General features: G+C 42.5%; 2 protein-coding genes across 8 annotated transcripts; one reads left to right on the top strand and one right to left on the bottom strand.

The window, feature by feature from the left end:
* The first annotated feature begins 132 nt into the window (after window positions 1-132).
* On the top strand, window positions 133-7,061 carry sec23ip (SEC23 interacting protein). 4 transcript variants are annotated; one of them, XM_085478257.1, is made up of 18 exons: window positions 135-421; window positions 919-1,433; window positions 1,513-1,726; window positions 1,827-2,020; window positions 2,135-2,224; window positions 2,314-2,434; window positions 2,663-2,752; window positions 2,844-2,985; window positions 3,255-3,463; window positions 3,535-3,632; window positions 3,779-3,949; window positions 4,107-4,202; window positions 4,284-4,460; window positions 4,536-4,691; window positions 4,806-4,908; window positions 5,335-5,520; window positions 5,602-5,767; window positions 6,602-7,061. In XM_085478257.1, the coding sequence occupies exons 1-18, from the start codon at window positions 289-291 to the stop codon at window positions 6,681-6,683; spliced, it is 2,943 nt and encodes a 980-aa protein (XP_085334383.1). In that variant the 5' UTR covers window positions 135-288; the 3' UTR covers window positions 6,684-7,061. The 4 variants fall into 4 exon arrangements, with proteins under 4 accessions (XP_085334380.1, XP_085334382.1, XP_085334383.1 ...); XM_085478258.1 differs by having other exon boundaries at window positions 922-1,433; XM_085478254.1 differs by having other exon boundaries at window positions 133-421; window positions 5,335-5,767.
* Window positions 6,999-13,372, bottom strand: csgalnact2 (chondroitin sulfate N-acetylgalactosaminyltransferase 2). 4 transcript variants are annotated; one of them, XM_085478261.1, is made up of 9 exons: window positions 13,233-13,372; window positions 11,917-11,998; window positions 10,921-11,735; window positions 9,618-9,834; window positions 9,359-9,460; window positions 9,091-9,269; window positions 8,911-9,005; window positions 8,734-8,815; window positions 6,999-8,658 (listed from the first exon to the last, which is right to left on the bottom strand). In XM_085478261.1, the coding sequence occupies exons 3-9, from the start codon at window positions 11,558-11,560 to the stop codon at window positions 8,366-8,368; spliced, it is 1,608 nt and encodes a 535-aa protein (XP_085334387.1). In that variant the 5' UTR covers window positions 11,561-11,735; window positions 11,917-11,998; window positions 13,233-13,372; the 3' UTR covers window positions 6,999-8,365. The 4 variants fall into 4 exon arrangements, with proteins under 4 accessions (XP_085334387.1, XP_085334385.1, XP_085334386.1 ...); XM_085478259.1 differs by having other exon boundaries at window positions 10,921-11,760; XM_085478260.1 differs by having other exon boundaries at window positions 10,921-11,760; window positions 11,889-11,998.
* Between the last annotated feature and the right edge of the window lie 1,474 nt (window positions 13,373-14,846).

Raw genomic sequence — 14,846 nt, forward strand, 5'->3', positions numbered from 1 at the left:
AAGATCCAATATTACAGTGTAAGTAATCATCCTGGTCTATAGGTGGCAGTGGTGAGCGAGAGTGTTTGTTGTAGCTCCAACAAAAGAACTGTGGCGAAATTGCCTGCGTGATTTTAGTAGATCTGAATAATATGTGCTACGCCGCTTGTAGTCGTGCAATCTCCGGTTAATGCTTTATAGCTCAGCAAAATCTGCAAGCGCAGTGAAAAAAACAAAAACGCTCATTGGAGAACTGAGCGTGTCCTGTCTGCCTGCTCCGGTAGTGGCTACGTGTAATTCTCGGGGAAAATGGCAGATAGAAAAAATAATAATGCTCCAAACACCAGTGCAAATTTACTATTCAGCGCCGCTCCAGAGTTTAACTTCAATTTGCCTTTCATGCCAGTGAGTCAGGCCACTGGTCCGGCGGTGCTGTCAGGAGGTGAGACGAGATGCCGACTGAGGAAATGTCCAAACATTTGCGGGTTCGTTAGCAAGCTAAGCTAGTTAGCAGATTGGGTTCCCGTATCGCTATCGGGGCTTACTGAGTGTAAAAGTAACAGAAAGAGAAAGAAACCTTGTCCGAGTAGGGAAGCGTTTATCAGGCGTAAGGTTAGGCTAACTGACAGCGATGTGTTGTGGTCAGACTGGCAGCTGTGTGATGTTTTATTTTGCACGTATGTTTCAGGGTCACAGGCAAAACAGTGTTCTGAGTTAAATGGAAAGATAACGTCCTGTTACAGGGATTTAATGATGCGACATTCTGCTGAACAAGCGCCTGATAAACATGTTTCCTCTTTTTATACTTTAAGGACTAAACAGTAGAAAGCTACAGCTCTGAGCACATATTCTCTATCTCTGTGATTTAATGTGTGTCAGATGTTTTTGCATAGATACTAAAACATGTGTTACACTTTTATTCTCCATGTCGGTGTGCAGTAGATGACTCCACTGATGTTGGAGAAGAAGACAGCTTTGTAGGTCAGACATCTGGGAATGGACATGCCCCGTCTACATTCAGCTACTTCTCCAGTCCCATAACCAGTACTGACCCATTTGCATCAATAGGGCATTCTCCATGCCCCCCGCCAGTGCTGTCTGCAGCCCCGACCACAACGGGACACGTTTCTGTTCCCAGCAGTGTCAGCATGGTTCCACCACAACCCCCACCTGCCAGCTCACAAATGAACCCTTCTCCTTCGATGTTTGGTAGTGCAGTTTACCAGAGCCCCATGGGGCGTCACACTCCTCCCCCTACCACAATGACCCCACCGCCTCCCCAGATGCAGCCGCAGAGCCACAACCCGTACAGACACACCCCCACCAGCAGCAGAGCTAGTCCTTATATTCCAGCTCCGGAAATCATGCCGCCAACACACACGCCACAGCAGAATCCCTACTTGGTCAGCTCGCCACCGCAAACGTTCCCCCCATCAGGACCCATGTATACAAAGGTGAGTGTCACACCGGTGTTGTTGATCAAAGGGTTTATTAACTTATTTGGGAAGTTAAATCACATCTTTCTCTCTTCAGCCTCCTCCCACGCAGATTCAGGGCCCTCCACCTCCACTTCCAGCCACCACAGCTGGAGCTGTCGTTCCTGCTGTTCCCATGATGCCGTACAACTACAACGTCTATGAGCCAGTTCAGCCTCACTGGTTCTACTGCAAGCAGGTGGAGTCAAAAAGCGTCTGGCTTCCTTTCAGTATCTTTGACTCCCTTCAGCTTGAGGAGACGTACAACTCTGGTACGACAAGACACGTGCAAATTTGTCTTCCTGAGAATCTAATTTTGACCTGAACTGCACAGTGAAGTTTTTTTTGTTGTTTTTTTCTTCATTCTTTCAGTTCAACCAGATCCAGAAAGTGTGATCATACGCACAGACGGAGGGAGGTATGACGTGCAGCTTTATGACCGCATGCGGACTGCAGTGTACTGGGAGGAGGAGCCTACAGAGGTCCGACGCTGCACCTGGTTCTACAAAGGAGATACAGATAGTCGCTTTATTCCTTACTCTGAGGAGTTCAGCGATAAGCTCGAGGTTTGTCTCAAAAATACTGTTTTTTATACCCTCTGCATTGTTCTTTATTGATTTAGTTTAGGCTGCACTGTTGTAAAAGGAAATTATAATATTGTATTATTGCATCATCTCTAGGCTGAATATAAGAAAGCTGTGTCTACCAACCAGTGGCACCGCAGGCTGGAGTTCCCATCAGGGGAAACCATTGTGATGCACAACCCAAAGGTAAACCCCTGTTTGATTAATGTGCTGTAGCGGTCTGATGATGTAATTAGCTTTATAGTTCACGAGCATTGATCTGTTTGCCTTTGTAGGTCATAGTGCAGTTTCAGCCCTCCTGCGTACCAGATGAGTGGGGCACAACTCAGGACGGGCAGACCAGACCCAGAGTGGTGAAGAGAGGAATCGATGATGACCACGATGAAGTGCCTGATGGTAGACAAGTTCCGCTGTGCTCAAAATAATTTGCTCTAAGTGTAAACACAGTTTGTATCATCCACTAAGTGTAATTTTAGGAAATGAAAAGTATGATAAGGTATTCCAGAGGCATTAGAAGGACTTTTTGATAGCTGGTTGGGTGCTAGGTGAAGTATAATGCAGCCTCATTCTGACTGTAGTTCACATTTTATGCACATATTTAAGATTAGAGACATCTCTTTCCAGGTGAGCTCTCAACGGTGGATCATCTTGTGTTCATGGTTCATGGAATTGGCCCCGTGTGTGACTTGAGATTTCGGAGCATGATTGAGTGTGGTGAGTAATGAAGTAATGAGCAGTCACACTGCAGTCGTGTAACGATGTGTACAAAGGAAACGTTAAAAATGCTGTTTTATCGTGCTTTCAGTGGACGACTTCCGTAATGTGTCGCTGAAGCTGCTGCAGAGCCATTTTAAGAAATCGCTGGATGAACACGCTATCAGCAGAGTGGAGTTTCTGCCCGTGCAGTGGCACACGGCTCTACATGGAGATGCCACAGGGGTGGACAGGTGAGGGGGACAAGGGTTTAACACCAAAGAGGCCTGACACACATGTGGTGATATTATAAATAGCTCCTGACTGGATGGAAACACTGGACTTACTCTCTTATTTTAAATTGACATTGTTTGTCACCTGTAAGTCCTTCATCATTACTCAGAGATGGGTAAACAGAACATTTATTGGACACTGTCATTATATGCCGGAGACAATTGGTGCCTCAGTTCACCAGACATCCTTGCAGGACCTTAACAGACTTATTTCTTGTTCATCTTTGCAGGAGGATAAAGAAGATCACTTTGCCCAGCACCGGGCGTTTACGTCACTTTACCAACGAGACCTTGTTAGATGTGCTTTTCTACAACAGTCCCACTTACTGCCAGACCATCATGGACACTGTTGCTCAGGAGATTAACCGACTCTATGCCCTGTTCATGGAGAGGAACCCGGACTTCAGAGGAGCAGTGTCCGTGGCAGGACACAGCTTAGGTAATAAACATGTTTAATCAGCTTCTAACCTTTCTGTTTTTTCCACCATCACTTAATTTTTCTCCTTGCAGGTTCTTTGATTCTCTTTGACCTGCTTTCAAATCAGAAGAATGCCTCACCTGGAGGGGCCATGCCAACCATGCCCGCTGCTAACGGAGAAGTCAGACAGGTCACGCCCTGACTAATTTAAATAAATTACAATATACTGTAAAAATAAAACAAACACCGTGCTCTTTTCCGTTTATTTGTAAATGAGTTGAATATTTTCAGAATAAAGGTTCGGTATGTAATTGTAAATTTTGCTTCTCATATCAGGTGACGGCCCCTGTTGCACAGGAAAATAGTGCCGTCACCCCTCCAGCTGTGGAGGAGCAGCCCAAAGAAGACGGGGAGGAGTTTGAGGATCTTGCTGCTATGCTGGAACATCTGGGCCTGTCTGAATACAAGAGTACCTTTGATGAGGAGAAGATTGACATTGAATCTTTTGTAAGAACACAGTCCACCTTTTAGGAGCTGAGATATGTTTTAGAAGTATAAGAAATCTAGTTATAAATGTAAACTGTATAAGGTCATTTGAGAACATCGGGGGTTTTATGCAATATAATGTAATTCATCTTATTCTGACCCTTTTATATTCTCTTAGCTTATGTGCACAATTGAGGACCTGAAGGAGATGGGTATCCCACTTGGTCCCAGAAAAAAAATTGCCAAATTTGTGAAAGAAAGAGTGAATAAGCAGGTAAGATTGTCTGCTGAGTATCTGCGAGGCTTGCAAAATTGTGATTATGGACCCGCCCCACTCATGGTTTCATGTTCACAGGCTGCACGCCAGGCAGCTCAGGAGAACAAAAAAGAGGTCAAAGAGGTCACTCAGACTGCAGCACCTCCACCAGCAGCTGAAGTTCCCTCTGATCCGACTGTGAAGAAGCTTCCAGTGGGCAGCACAGTCTCCTCTGTCCATGTGGACTACAATTACTTTGAAGTTGGAACGGGGCAGGTAAACACATCTGTCTTTCAGCAACAATGAGCTGCTATTCTGAAGCAGAGCTGACATTTAATAAACTTTTTGCAGGTGTCTGTCATCTACCACACTCTGGACTTTGAGCCTGTGAATTTCTTTGCCTTGGGTTCTCCAATCGGCATGTTCCTGACTGTACGAGGACTTGAGAATATCGAAGAGACGTACCAGCTGCCCACATGCAAGGGATTCTTCAATATTTATCATCCAGTATGTGTTTGTGTATTTATAGCTATTTGTAACATGTTTTATTGTCTCTGGGTCAGATTTGTACAGTATTCTGGTGTGCACAGGCATTTCATTCACTAGACTAATGTCTTTTAGCTGGATCCAGTGGCTTACAGGATTGAGCCTATGATAATGCCAGACCTGGACTTGAAGCCTGTTTTGATCCCACATCACAAAGGACGGAAGAGGCTTCATCTTGGTATGGACCCAAACACTCAGAGCAGAGCTGTCATTGTTGTAGTCACATATGAGATTAAGTTTCAAGCAAAAGGAACAAAAAATAATAATCAGGTTTTAACTGTGAATGCTGACAGATACAGAGTTAGTTACTGAGCCTAAGCTAAACTGTTCAGTATTTTTGGCCTCTCTGCCGCTTAAGGGTGGAGCGTCCCAATATCTGCAGTTACACAGCACAAAGACTCTATTCTTGCACTTCAATTGCCATGAAGCAACGTAGTGGCAAATAAAACTGATTCGTTTTTTCCTTGGCTGTGCAGAAAAACATTAAGGTGACAGCAAAATAAAGTTTCTCGTGGTGGTTGCTTTTTTTTTTTTTTTTTTAAAGTGTATGTAGGTTTCATTGGTTGTGCGGAAATGGGCTTAGGTGTGATTCTGTGTGTTTCAGAGCTAAAGGAGTCTCTCACCAGGATGGGCTCTGACCTGAAGCAGGGTTTCATCAGCTCCCTGAGGACTGCCTGGCAGACCCTCAACGACTTTGCTCGTGCTCACACCTCGAATGCCCAACTTCAGGCCCAGCTGGCCATCGTGGCCAATCAGATCGAAGAGGAGGAGAAGCAACAAGTGCACGAAGGTGAGTGCGGCTCACTTGTGAGTCTTTGTTTGACTATTTTCTGTACTGTTAGATCAACCGTTTTGATCTGGTTTGTCACAGAGCATAAGATTCCAGACAACCCTGAGCTTCAAAAAGAAGACGACGAGTCTCAGGTGAAGATCGGGATGTTAAACGGAGGAAATCGCATCGACTACGTCCTGCAGGAGAAGCCCATTGAGAGTTTCAACGAGTATTTGTTTGCCCTCCAGAGTCACCTCTGCTACTGGTACAAGCAATCTCATATTAAAGACCTGTTTGTAGTTGCAATTTGAATGGAAACTTGAGTATTAAGCAGCTGAATGACACAGACTGAAAACTAAGTCCATGTTTTTTGGTATCAATTAATAATTTAAATATTTACTATGTGCAAAAATAACAGGTTTGGTGGTTTCAGCCTCTCAAATATGTGATCCTTAATAATTTACCAAGTCCTCATATTATTTTGGTTTCATTAAAAAAAAAAAAAAAAAAAAAAAGACTTACTCTTCTGCAGTATAGATTTTTTTTTTTTTATTCATTGTTGATTTTCAGGCCCTTTCCTCACAGTACATTCTTACCTCGTTTCCATCAGTACCTTTTTAGCTCGACTTGATTCAACTTAGTTTTGATAGTTTTTCATTAGGTGGTAGTACCTGGTACTGGGTGGGTATTACCTTCTTTAGTACGTGCTCGGCCGGCGTTCCAAGTGATCACAGTTAATCCGAAAATGTGAAATCAGACTGCATGCCACCAATAGGCCAGACGATGGTGTCACTCGATGAGTCATGAGAGTGACTCCTTCACAAAAATCCAAACCACCATTTTTGAAACCTGGCAACGAGAAAAATACCCCACTGTGGTCCCAGAGTCTGACAAAAAGCTTTAATGACCCACGTGGAGGTGGTACTCAATTGTAATGGAAAACGACTGCAACAGAATCGAGTTGAGTCGAGTAGGTACTAGTGGAAAAGAGGCGTATAAAAACTGCACATATAAATGATGGTGAGTGACGTCTGAAGTCCTTTAAGCTGCTTCGGTGACTGTCTGAAACCTGTGTATTAACACTTGTGTTGTTTTGTAGGCAATCTGAAGACACGGCTCTGCTCATTCTCAAAGAGATCTACAAGACCATGGGGATCCATCCAGAACAGATGGCTCATTAATACACAGAGTACACCTGTCTGCTTTGGTCCCATTTAGTTTCATGTATTACTTCTTCACTGGGATTTTGATTATTTTTCCTTTTTTTTTTTTATTGATGTAGTTTATTATATACAGATGAATAATACAATTGTATTACGCCATTTGTCTTAAATTAAGAAACATACAAATGAGCTCGTTGATTCAAAGAAACTTGACAAGTTTGATATTACATTTTTATAGTATAAATTATAGAAATGGGGGGAGGGGTCAAGTTTCCCAAGAACATGTATCAGCAGATCGAATACTAACAGCAGAAAGGAAGGAGCAGAAGCAAATGCAGCCTTCTGTAAGTTTTATTTCATGGCAAGACTCAAAATAAATCATCACCTTGCTCAAGTGTTTCGTTTGGATTGTGTACTGCTGTTTTCTCCTGCAGGGTAAGGAGAGACTCGAAGACTATCTACAGAAAGCTGGAATATTTGCAAAAACATTAATAATAAAATAATTACAGTACCAGATGAGACCTGCTTCCTCTGTGAGGGAGAAAAAGCACTTCTTGCCTGCACTATGTAATCTTTAGACAGCTGTCCTCATTAAAATTACCCCTCTAACCTATGAACTGTTCAGCTGTAACATTATGTGGAATAAAAACCAGCAGCTGTGAATACGGCTCATAGTACTGTCTGCATGTAGGCACATATTTAACTCACATGTATGAAACAATGGAATATTAGAAAAATATTTACAAGCATGACTGTAACATTCAATCCCAGTCAAGAAGTGGGAATCGTAGTGCTGGGAATGACGCTCATTGTTATCTATACAATAATACTGGTCCACATACACCTGATATTGTAGCGTTGCATGCAGTAAGCAGATCTTTGCTCAAGTCCTTGAACCATTTGATCAACATGCTTTTCAGGTGAACTCTTTACTTGGAAACAATCAGCAATAAATGAATGATAACAGCGACTCACTGTCACAAAACACAAGTTCCCTTTTTTTTTTAAAAACCCATACTGCCCCTCTCACAGAACTTCTAATAGAAACAGAATATTATGGCTCCATATACTACTGCCAAAATACTGAGTGAAAGATTATAAAGTGTTTGAGGATCAGCTGAAACTTTTGGCTTCTTTTGTTCACTATGAGAAAGTGCAACATCTTTACAGTTGTCAATAAATTATGCAACTTGTTATCCTTTAATGTGTCTTTAGTTTGATTTAAAAAGCCTGTCCAAACACGCAACAGCTGCCAGAAATCATCTGAATGAGCTGAAATCTTTCTGAAGTCATATTTGGCTGTAAAAGGTGCTAAAGAGGCTGGCTGCAGGTCAGGTGCTGTGTTTGAAGCAGGCAGGGTGGCTTAATGAGAAGTTGTCAAGTTCAAAGTTAGAAAGCGCATGCCTATTGATTTGATTTCATGTAACATATTGTCAACCTAAATCCACGAGATACGTACCTGTTGTTCTTCCCTCAGCAAGTTAAGTATTGCTAATTATGCGTCAGCTCTTCAGTAACACTTGTTGCCACGTTGTGAACTTTCACATTGACTAATGTTCATTTTTGTACATTCATTTGTCTACAGCTGTGCGGTGAAATGCAGAAGGATCCGTGTAAACATGTCTTCGCTCTAGTGCCTTAACGATATCAGCACCATGCAGTCTTAATGTAGAAATGATGCTGGGTACGCAGAGGCTCGCTCAGTCCTCTGTTTTGCTCTGTGTCTTGAAGGCCTGCTTGCGTAGGTGAGCCTCGATCTCCTCGCGGAAAACCAGCATCCCCAGGTGAGAGTGGGAGGCCTCGTTCATCGCTTTGGACTGGATGCACATGCGGTACTGCTCCGGCGTCAGCTCGTCCGCGCACTGCTTCTCGTGCCACAGGTGGAACAGACCCGACACAGGCGTGCGGATCACTATCATGTCACTCCGCAGATACTTCCTGTACAAGTGGACGTCTTCCACCCCCCAACCTTTGACTTCAAGATCAAAACCACCTGCGGGGATACGACCCATTTAAAACATGTTACGCACAACTGTCGCGTCTAATAAAACAAATGATTGGTGCTTACCGATATTTAGAAAGTCGGAGCGATACTGGCATGTCATTCCAAATCCAAAGTCTCTCCAGAATCCAGCATCCTTTTTATGAATCTATTTGAAAACAGATAGTCATCTCTGACACACAGGTCACCACCAAACCAGCTTTCTAACACGTTGGTCAGAATGGGAACCTTTACACTTCTTACCAGCTGGAGTTCAACAGGTGGAGCCAGCTCCAAATTTCCGTAGACAATGGCAGGATTGTACAAACTAAACACGACAGGATAGAAGACTTTCTTGTCTGTAAAACAGAACAAGCAAATTAACCTTTGGCTGAGAGCAAGAGCACTAAAAGAGTATAATGAATGTGAGCCAATTAAACCTACTTGGAGCAGCGTGGAGACGACAGGTGTTAAGGAACTCGAGTGTAAAATGGATGTCCACATCACAAAAAAACATTAAGACGTCGCCTTTCTTCCATGCGTGAGCTCCGATATCCAAACCTCGACCTCGGGAAAACTCCTCGTCCACTGGGATGAGAGTGTAGTTGGAGAAGCTCTCCTCCCTGTAAAACAAAACGCCTGATTTTTAACAAATGCCTCATATGACATATTAACAAGCCTATTAAAAGGTCTTTCTGTTCAATAGACTCACCTCGACATTTTTTCCAGAGATGACGTCACCTCCTGTAGACCTTCCTGCCCAAAATAAACCACCGTGAGATGTACCCTTCTGTCATGCTGTATGCACACCTCCCTAAAAACACATGCATTTTTCAAATGGATTACAAGGACACACAAGGCTGCAGTGCTTTCCACAACAATGGTGGAAACAAAAGCCAACACGTCTAATGAAGGCCAAGGGTGCTGGCTCATGTTTAGTGGAGAGGGATGGATTTAAGATTCATTCTCACCTGAAGTTTTGCAAGAACTGTGAGAAAGTTTCTGCTCTGCCCGCTAGTGGCACAATGATGTTAATAATCATTCCTGATGTTTCCACAGATGTGCTCCTGACTTTCATTAAGGGCCCAAAAGGCCTGAAGAGTGTGACGTGGCGGAAACTGCTGGAATCCTCTTTGGCAAAGAAGAGCTCGTAAAGTGTCCCTTTGTCTCGCTCTGTCCGGTACAGCCCTGCCAAAAGAAGACAATCTGAAAAACACTGAGACAGGCTGAGAAAACGTACCAGTTATCCACTAAGTGGCACTAAATGCCAAATTCAAGGAGAATTTCTGTTTGGCACTACTGCTGCGCATGACTAACGCGCAAACACAGACACGTAGCATAAACTTTTGTCCCCATCCTTGCTATGCAAAGGCACACCACAGTCTTAATCTGACTAGCTCTGACCCCTGCAGTTTTGTCAAACCTTAACTATCTCATGTAATCTCCTAACCACAACTCTGACCAAGCAATATACACTAGCCAAGGAACAGGAGTCATGGAGGGTCATTGCAGCTGAGAGTGCAGCTTATGAACTTTCAAATGTATTTTACGTTTGACGCATCACTTTTGAGGTCAAGCTTGTTCTGTCTGAACTTGAATCGGACCTTTGCCGATTGTGACATTTTGGCCCAATATCAATGTTTAAAGTAACAATTTGGCTGATTTTGTTTTGTTGTTTATCGTTTTCCTGGAATAAGGGGAAAATAAAGAAATATTCTAAAAGAAAATAAAAGATGTGCTTTAATTTTGACTCGTTTTTTCCAAAGGTAGCTGCAAGGTCAGGGACCATCGTCACTAACTTCTGATGCACACCCAGTCACTTTGTTCTATAAGCGAGCCTGAAATATAACAGAAAGCATCAAGTTCAGAAAAGAGCTTCAAAGGCTTTCAGAGGGTAAAGAGTTAAAGTCTTGCAGCTCACACAATTTGAACATTTAACCAGTGCAACATTTATATTCCTAAATACAGACTGTTCACAAAATCTGATAACTGTCATATGCCAACATCAATCAATAGGCAATATTGGCCAGTGTTCATCAGATAGTGTATATCAGTGCAACCCAGTGCTCCTTTGTCTAAATAAAATGTACTAACCAAATCAGATTTGGAACAAAGGCTCAGTTTATTATTCTGGATCGTTAAAAATAGATTTTCCTGGTGATTTTTTTTTTTCAACGAGTCTATTCACTGAGTGGAAACTGTTAATAAAAGGTTCATTTTGAACACTGGTTACAGTCATTGCCTCTTACTCTGTAATTTAACTGAGAGTCTCACCTTCAGTAAAGTGACCATCTGTGTAGGTTTGCCTCTGCATCGGCACATCATCCTCCACACCATCCTCCTCGTCAGGGTTGTTGATGATGTCTAGTGCGGCCTCAATGACCTCCACCAGCTCATCCCTGCGGTCCTTGCGGACTGGTTTCTCCTCTGGGTGCCGCGTTAGCCCCATTTCCAGCTGGTACACCTTGGAAGAAGTAAAACTCTCAAACGGCACCAAGGCATACTCGCTTGGAAGGCGAGCTCCAGTGTTGACCTCAGCCTTGTCGATCTGAGAATGCAAGTACTCCAGCAAATCTCCAGGCTCTTGGTCTTTATCAGCCAGACCCGGAACTCCTGGAAGCTCTTTTTTCTCTTGGAGAACTTTCAACTTCTCGCTCATTTCCTGTAATTCCTGCTTAAGCTGGGCAATTTGCCGCTTCAGACTGGCAGCACGGTTCAGGTGGCGCTCCTCCTGTTCCTGGAGCAGGGCCTGGTAGTATTCTTTGCCATAGGTCTCCCCTGGTAAGATCAGGCTGACGTCTGCTGGTGGAGTGCACTCCAGCAGGTATGCAAACAGCAGCAACACCAGCAGCAGAAAAAGACCCAGGAAGAGCCAGCGGACCCGACCCTGCAGTGGCAATCCCCGCCTGGGCATCACGTTCTCATAAAAGCTATAGCTGACAAGCCTGCATTCCCTTCGCCCCGGACTGCTCACATTACTTAAAACAGGTTTCTGTACATCATCTTAGAGACATGGGTGTGTAGATCATTTTGGAATAAAGAGATCTTGTTCTTTGGCTCCAATGCATCAGTATTTCCACACATAGGTCCTGTATAAATCCACAAAACGATCAGCTGTTAAAAACACAAAAATCCACAATCAGAAAAAAGGCCACAATCCAGGATCCCAATACAGGGACTTTTAGATAAAAGCACTGATGACAAAACAGTAGATAATCATACAATGACATTTAATGTGTTACCTTTAAGCAACCTTTCAAATAAACCAACCTGCTATCTACAGTTTCCTTCAGTCAGTAAGTTTCTTTTGAACATTTATCCGACTTCTTCACTTCAAAGATTCCGTTTAAACCTGAGGAAGGAGGGACAGCAGGGATTAGCTACACCTGGACAGCTAACACACGCCAGCTAGCTCTCAGCCAAACAACAGCACACAAGGAAACTGGTGGGCGAGCTTCACAGCAAGCTAGCTACAAACTGACTTCCGGTGTAGCTCTTTCTCTTCAAAATAAATGCACGAGCTTTGTGCAAAGGGCTAGACCAAACACTCCAGATTCTGAGAGGTACCTTCTTGGAATGAAAGTGGACAAAACAAGTGAAACACACACAGCGTTCAAGGCCGATTTGTGATTATCTTTTTAATTACAGGCTTGGTAAATGTCACACAAGGCTCACCAGTCAAGAATCCCTGGTTAAAAAAAAAAAAGGCAGCCTTCAGGAGTTTCCACGCCTAATATCGTGTCAACCAGATACCATGTGCAGCAGGTTCTTGAAGGTCACACAGCTCCAAGCTTACACTTACAAAGTAACCCTGTTTTCAGGCTCTCACACCCAGATATAAATCAGTCTCTAGACAGCTATAATGAAATAGGGCTCTGAATCCAGCCAGAACTGGAACTGAGCTTGTGCTGATGTTTTAAAAGCCGTAGCTGTCAAAATACTTCTTTGTACATTTATTTCTTTAACCTTAATGCTTTCTTCTAAAATGAGATCTTGAATGTTTAACACCAAACACAGAAATATAAAATATTAATGATTCTTATTAACATTCTAAAAGGCAAAACGCAACTATGATATTAGTTTTACTACTCACACAAAGAATGTCTAACGCAAAACTGTTCTGCTGATGATGTGTGCTGATGAGAGTGCTTGTTCAACAGTTTGGAAGGTGTGTGTGTGTGGGGGGGGGGTGTTAAGTCAAGGACAAAGTAACACAAGACTGCCTGAAAAACAACAGAACCAAGTCATGCTAATAATGGGAGACTTTCAAACTCTAAGCTACTGGCATGGCGACAGAGAAAAGTTGGCTATATTTCCAGAAAAAAAAACTCTTAGCCTAAAACCTTTGATAATTAGATTTTTTTCCCTTGTGGCATATTTGCAAATTTCAGCACCTTTAATTATTTTGAAATTTGCGACATTACAGGCAGCACATCCCCTTATTTCGAAAAAATTCGAACCGGACATGACTACAGTTCTGCTGCTAGCTTAGCGGTGTTCCGCGCTTCACTTCGCTTTCGGGTTTTTATTCTTACCCGTTAGAAAGCCTCTCTGTTACCCATAGTACTCCCCAAACGTTCACTCACCTAATCCCGGCTTTGTCCATTCCTGCCCCTCATTACAGCTGTCGCATTTTGTGTTAAACTAGCAGCAGTAGGTAGGTAGGTTGTGTTACAGAATGCCACGGAGCAAAGAGAAAAGAGTGGGTTGTAACCTACTTCCGGTTAAAATCTAACCAATCGGAGCGTGTCTAACGAGTGTCGTCATCAAGCACGCCGAACCTCCAGGTTCATAATATTGTTTATTCTTATTAAAATAACGACGTTATTATTATATTGTAGCTCTAAACGCATTATTGTTATTATTAGAACACATCGATGATTTTTTTTACTCTCATACACACTACCGCGTCTTCCAATAACGTAACAACGTTAATCTGTTGTTTTAAAAAAAGCTATATTTAACCTTCCCTCTAAGAGATTATTGTCTTTTCTTCCCGTTTCACTGTTCAGACCAAGAAAGCAAACCTCTTATCTCAGGTGATGAACTAGCTGACAGCTCTGGATTGAATTAGCACTGAAACATAATTTGTCTAATGTTCGAAAACAAGTGATATGATCTTAATGTGGTGCACAAAATAAGCCAGGAAATGTTCTCGTGGGATTCTGTTTATAGTCGTTATATTTTCATTTTCTTAATTATGAGAGAAGAAGACAGATGTTATCTGAAAGGCCAGAATCAGTGCGGAAAGTCTTAGCCTAAGAAACTATTTTAATAAACAAACCATTTCCTTCTTTTTTCTGATTTAATCATATGATATTTCTGTACCGTGGGTCTAACCAGTCAGTATTATGTGTAGGTGTAAAAATGAAACCCTGATAAAGGAAGAGAAGTAAAGGGGGTGGTTTAATGTCACACACGCACACACACACACACATCGGGTATCTACCTAGTCATAGATTTTTAAAAAGTACAGATCTAGTTTTGTGCTTCAACTCCAACACCAAAACCTTAATCTGCTTTTCAGTATCATATATATTCACTGGGCTGGTTTGGACATCCTTTTGGGTTCAGAGCTGTCTAAACTCTTAATTTTATAAAGATTTCTCAGAGATGTTGTCCACAGTTACATAACAGCATCACGCTGCACATCCATGATGTGAATTCTCCATTTCACCACATACAAAAGGTACTCTATTGGAGTGGCATTTGGTGACTGTGAAAGTCATTTGGGTACAGTGAACTCATTGTCATGTTCAAACCAGTTTGAGATGATTTGAGCTTTGTCCTATGCTAATGTGTCCTGTTAGAAGCAGCAATTGGTAAATGTGTACACTGTGGTCAAAAAGGAATAGACATGATCAGCAGCAATAAATCGGTGTATATGTGTGTGTGTGTGTATATATATATATATATATATATATATATATATATATATATATATATATATATACACACACATATATACACACACACACATATACACACACACACACACACACACATATATATATATATATATATAAAACAAAAAAAAACCACCCAGCTCGCCCCTGCGGGCGGTTTATCCTTCAAGCTCGGGTCCTCTACCAGAGGCCTGGGAGCTTGAGGGTCCTGCGCAGTATCTTAGCTGTTCCCAGGACTGCGCTCTTCTGGACAGAGATCTCCGATGTTGTTCCTGGGATCTGCTGGAGCCACTC

Source organism: Copadichromis virginalis, linkage group LG13 (assembly GCF_057382275.1).
Source record: "Copadichromis virginalis isolate Kocher_CV1m ecotype Utaka linkage group LG13, C_Virginalis_male_GT1.1, whole genome shotgun sequence".
NCBI classification, from domain to species: Eukaryota; Metazoa; Chordata; class Actinopteri; order Cichliformes; family Cichlidae; genus Copadichromis; species Copadichromis virginalis.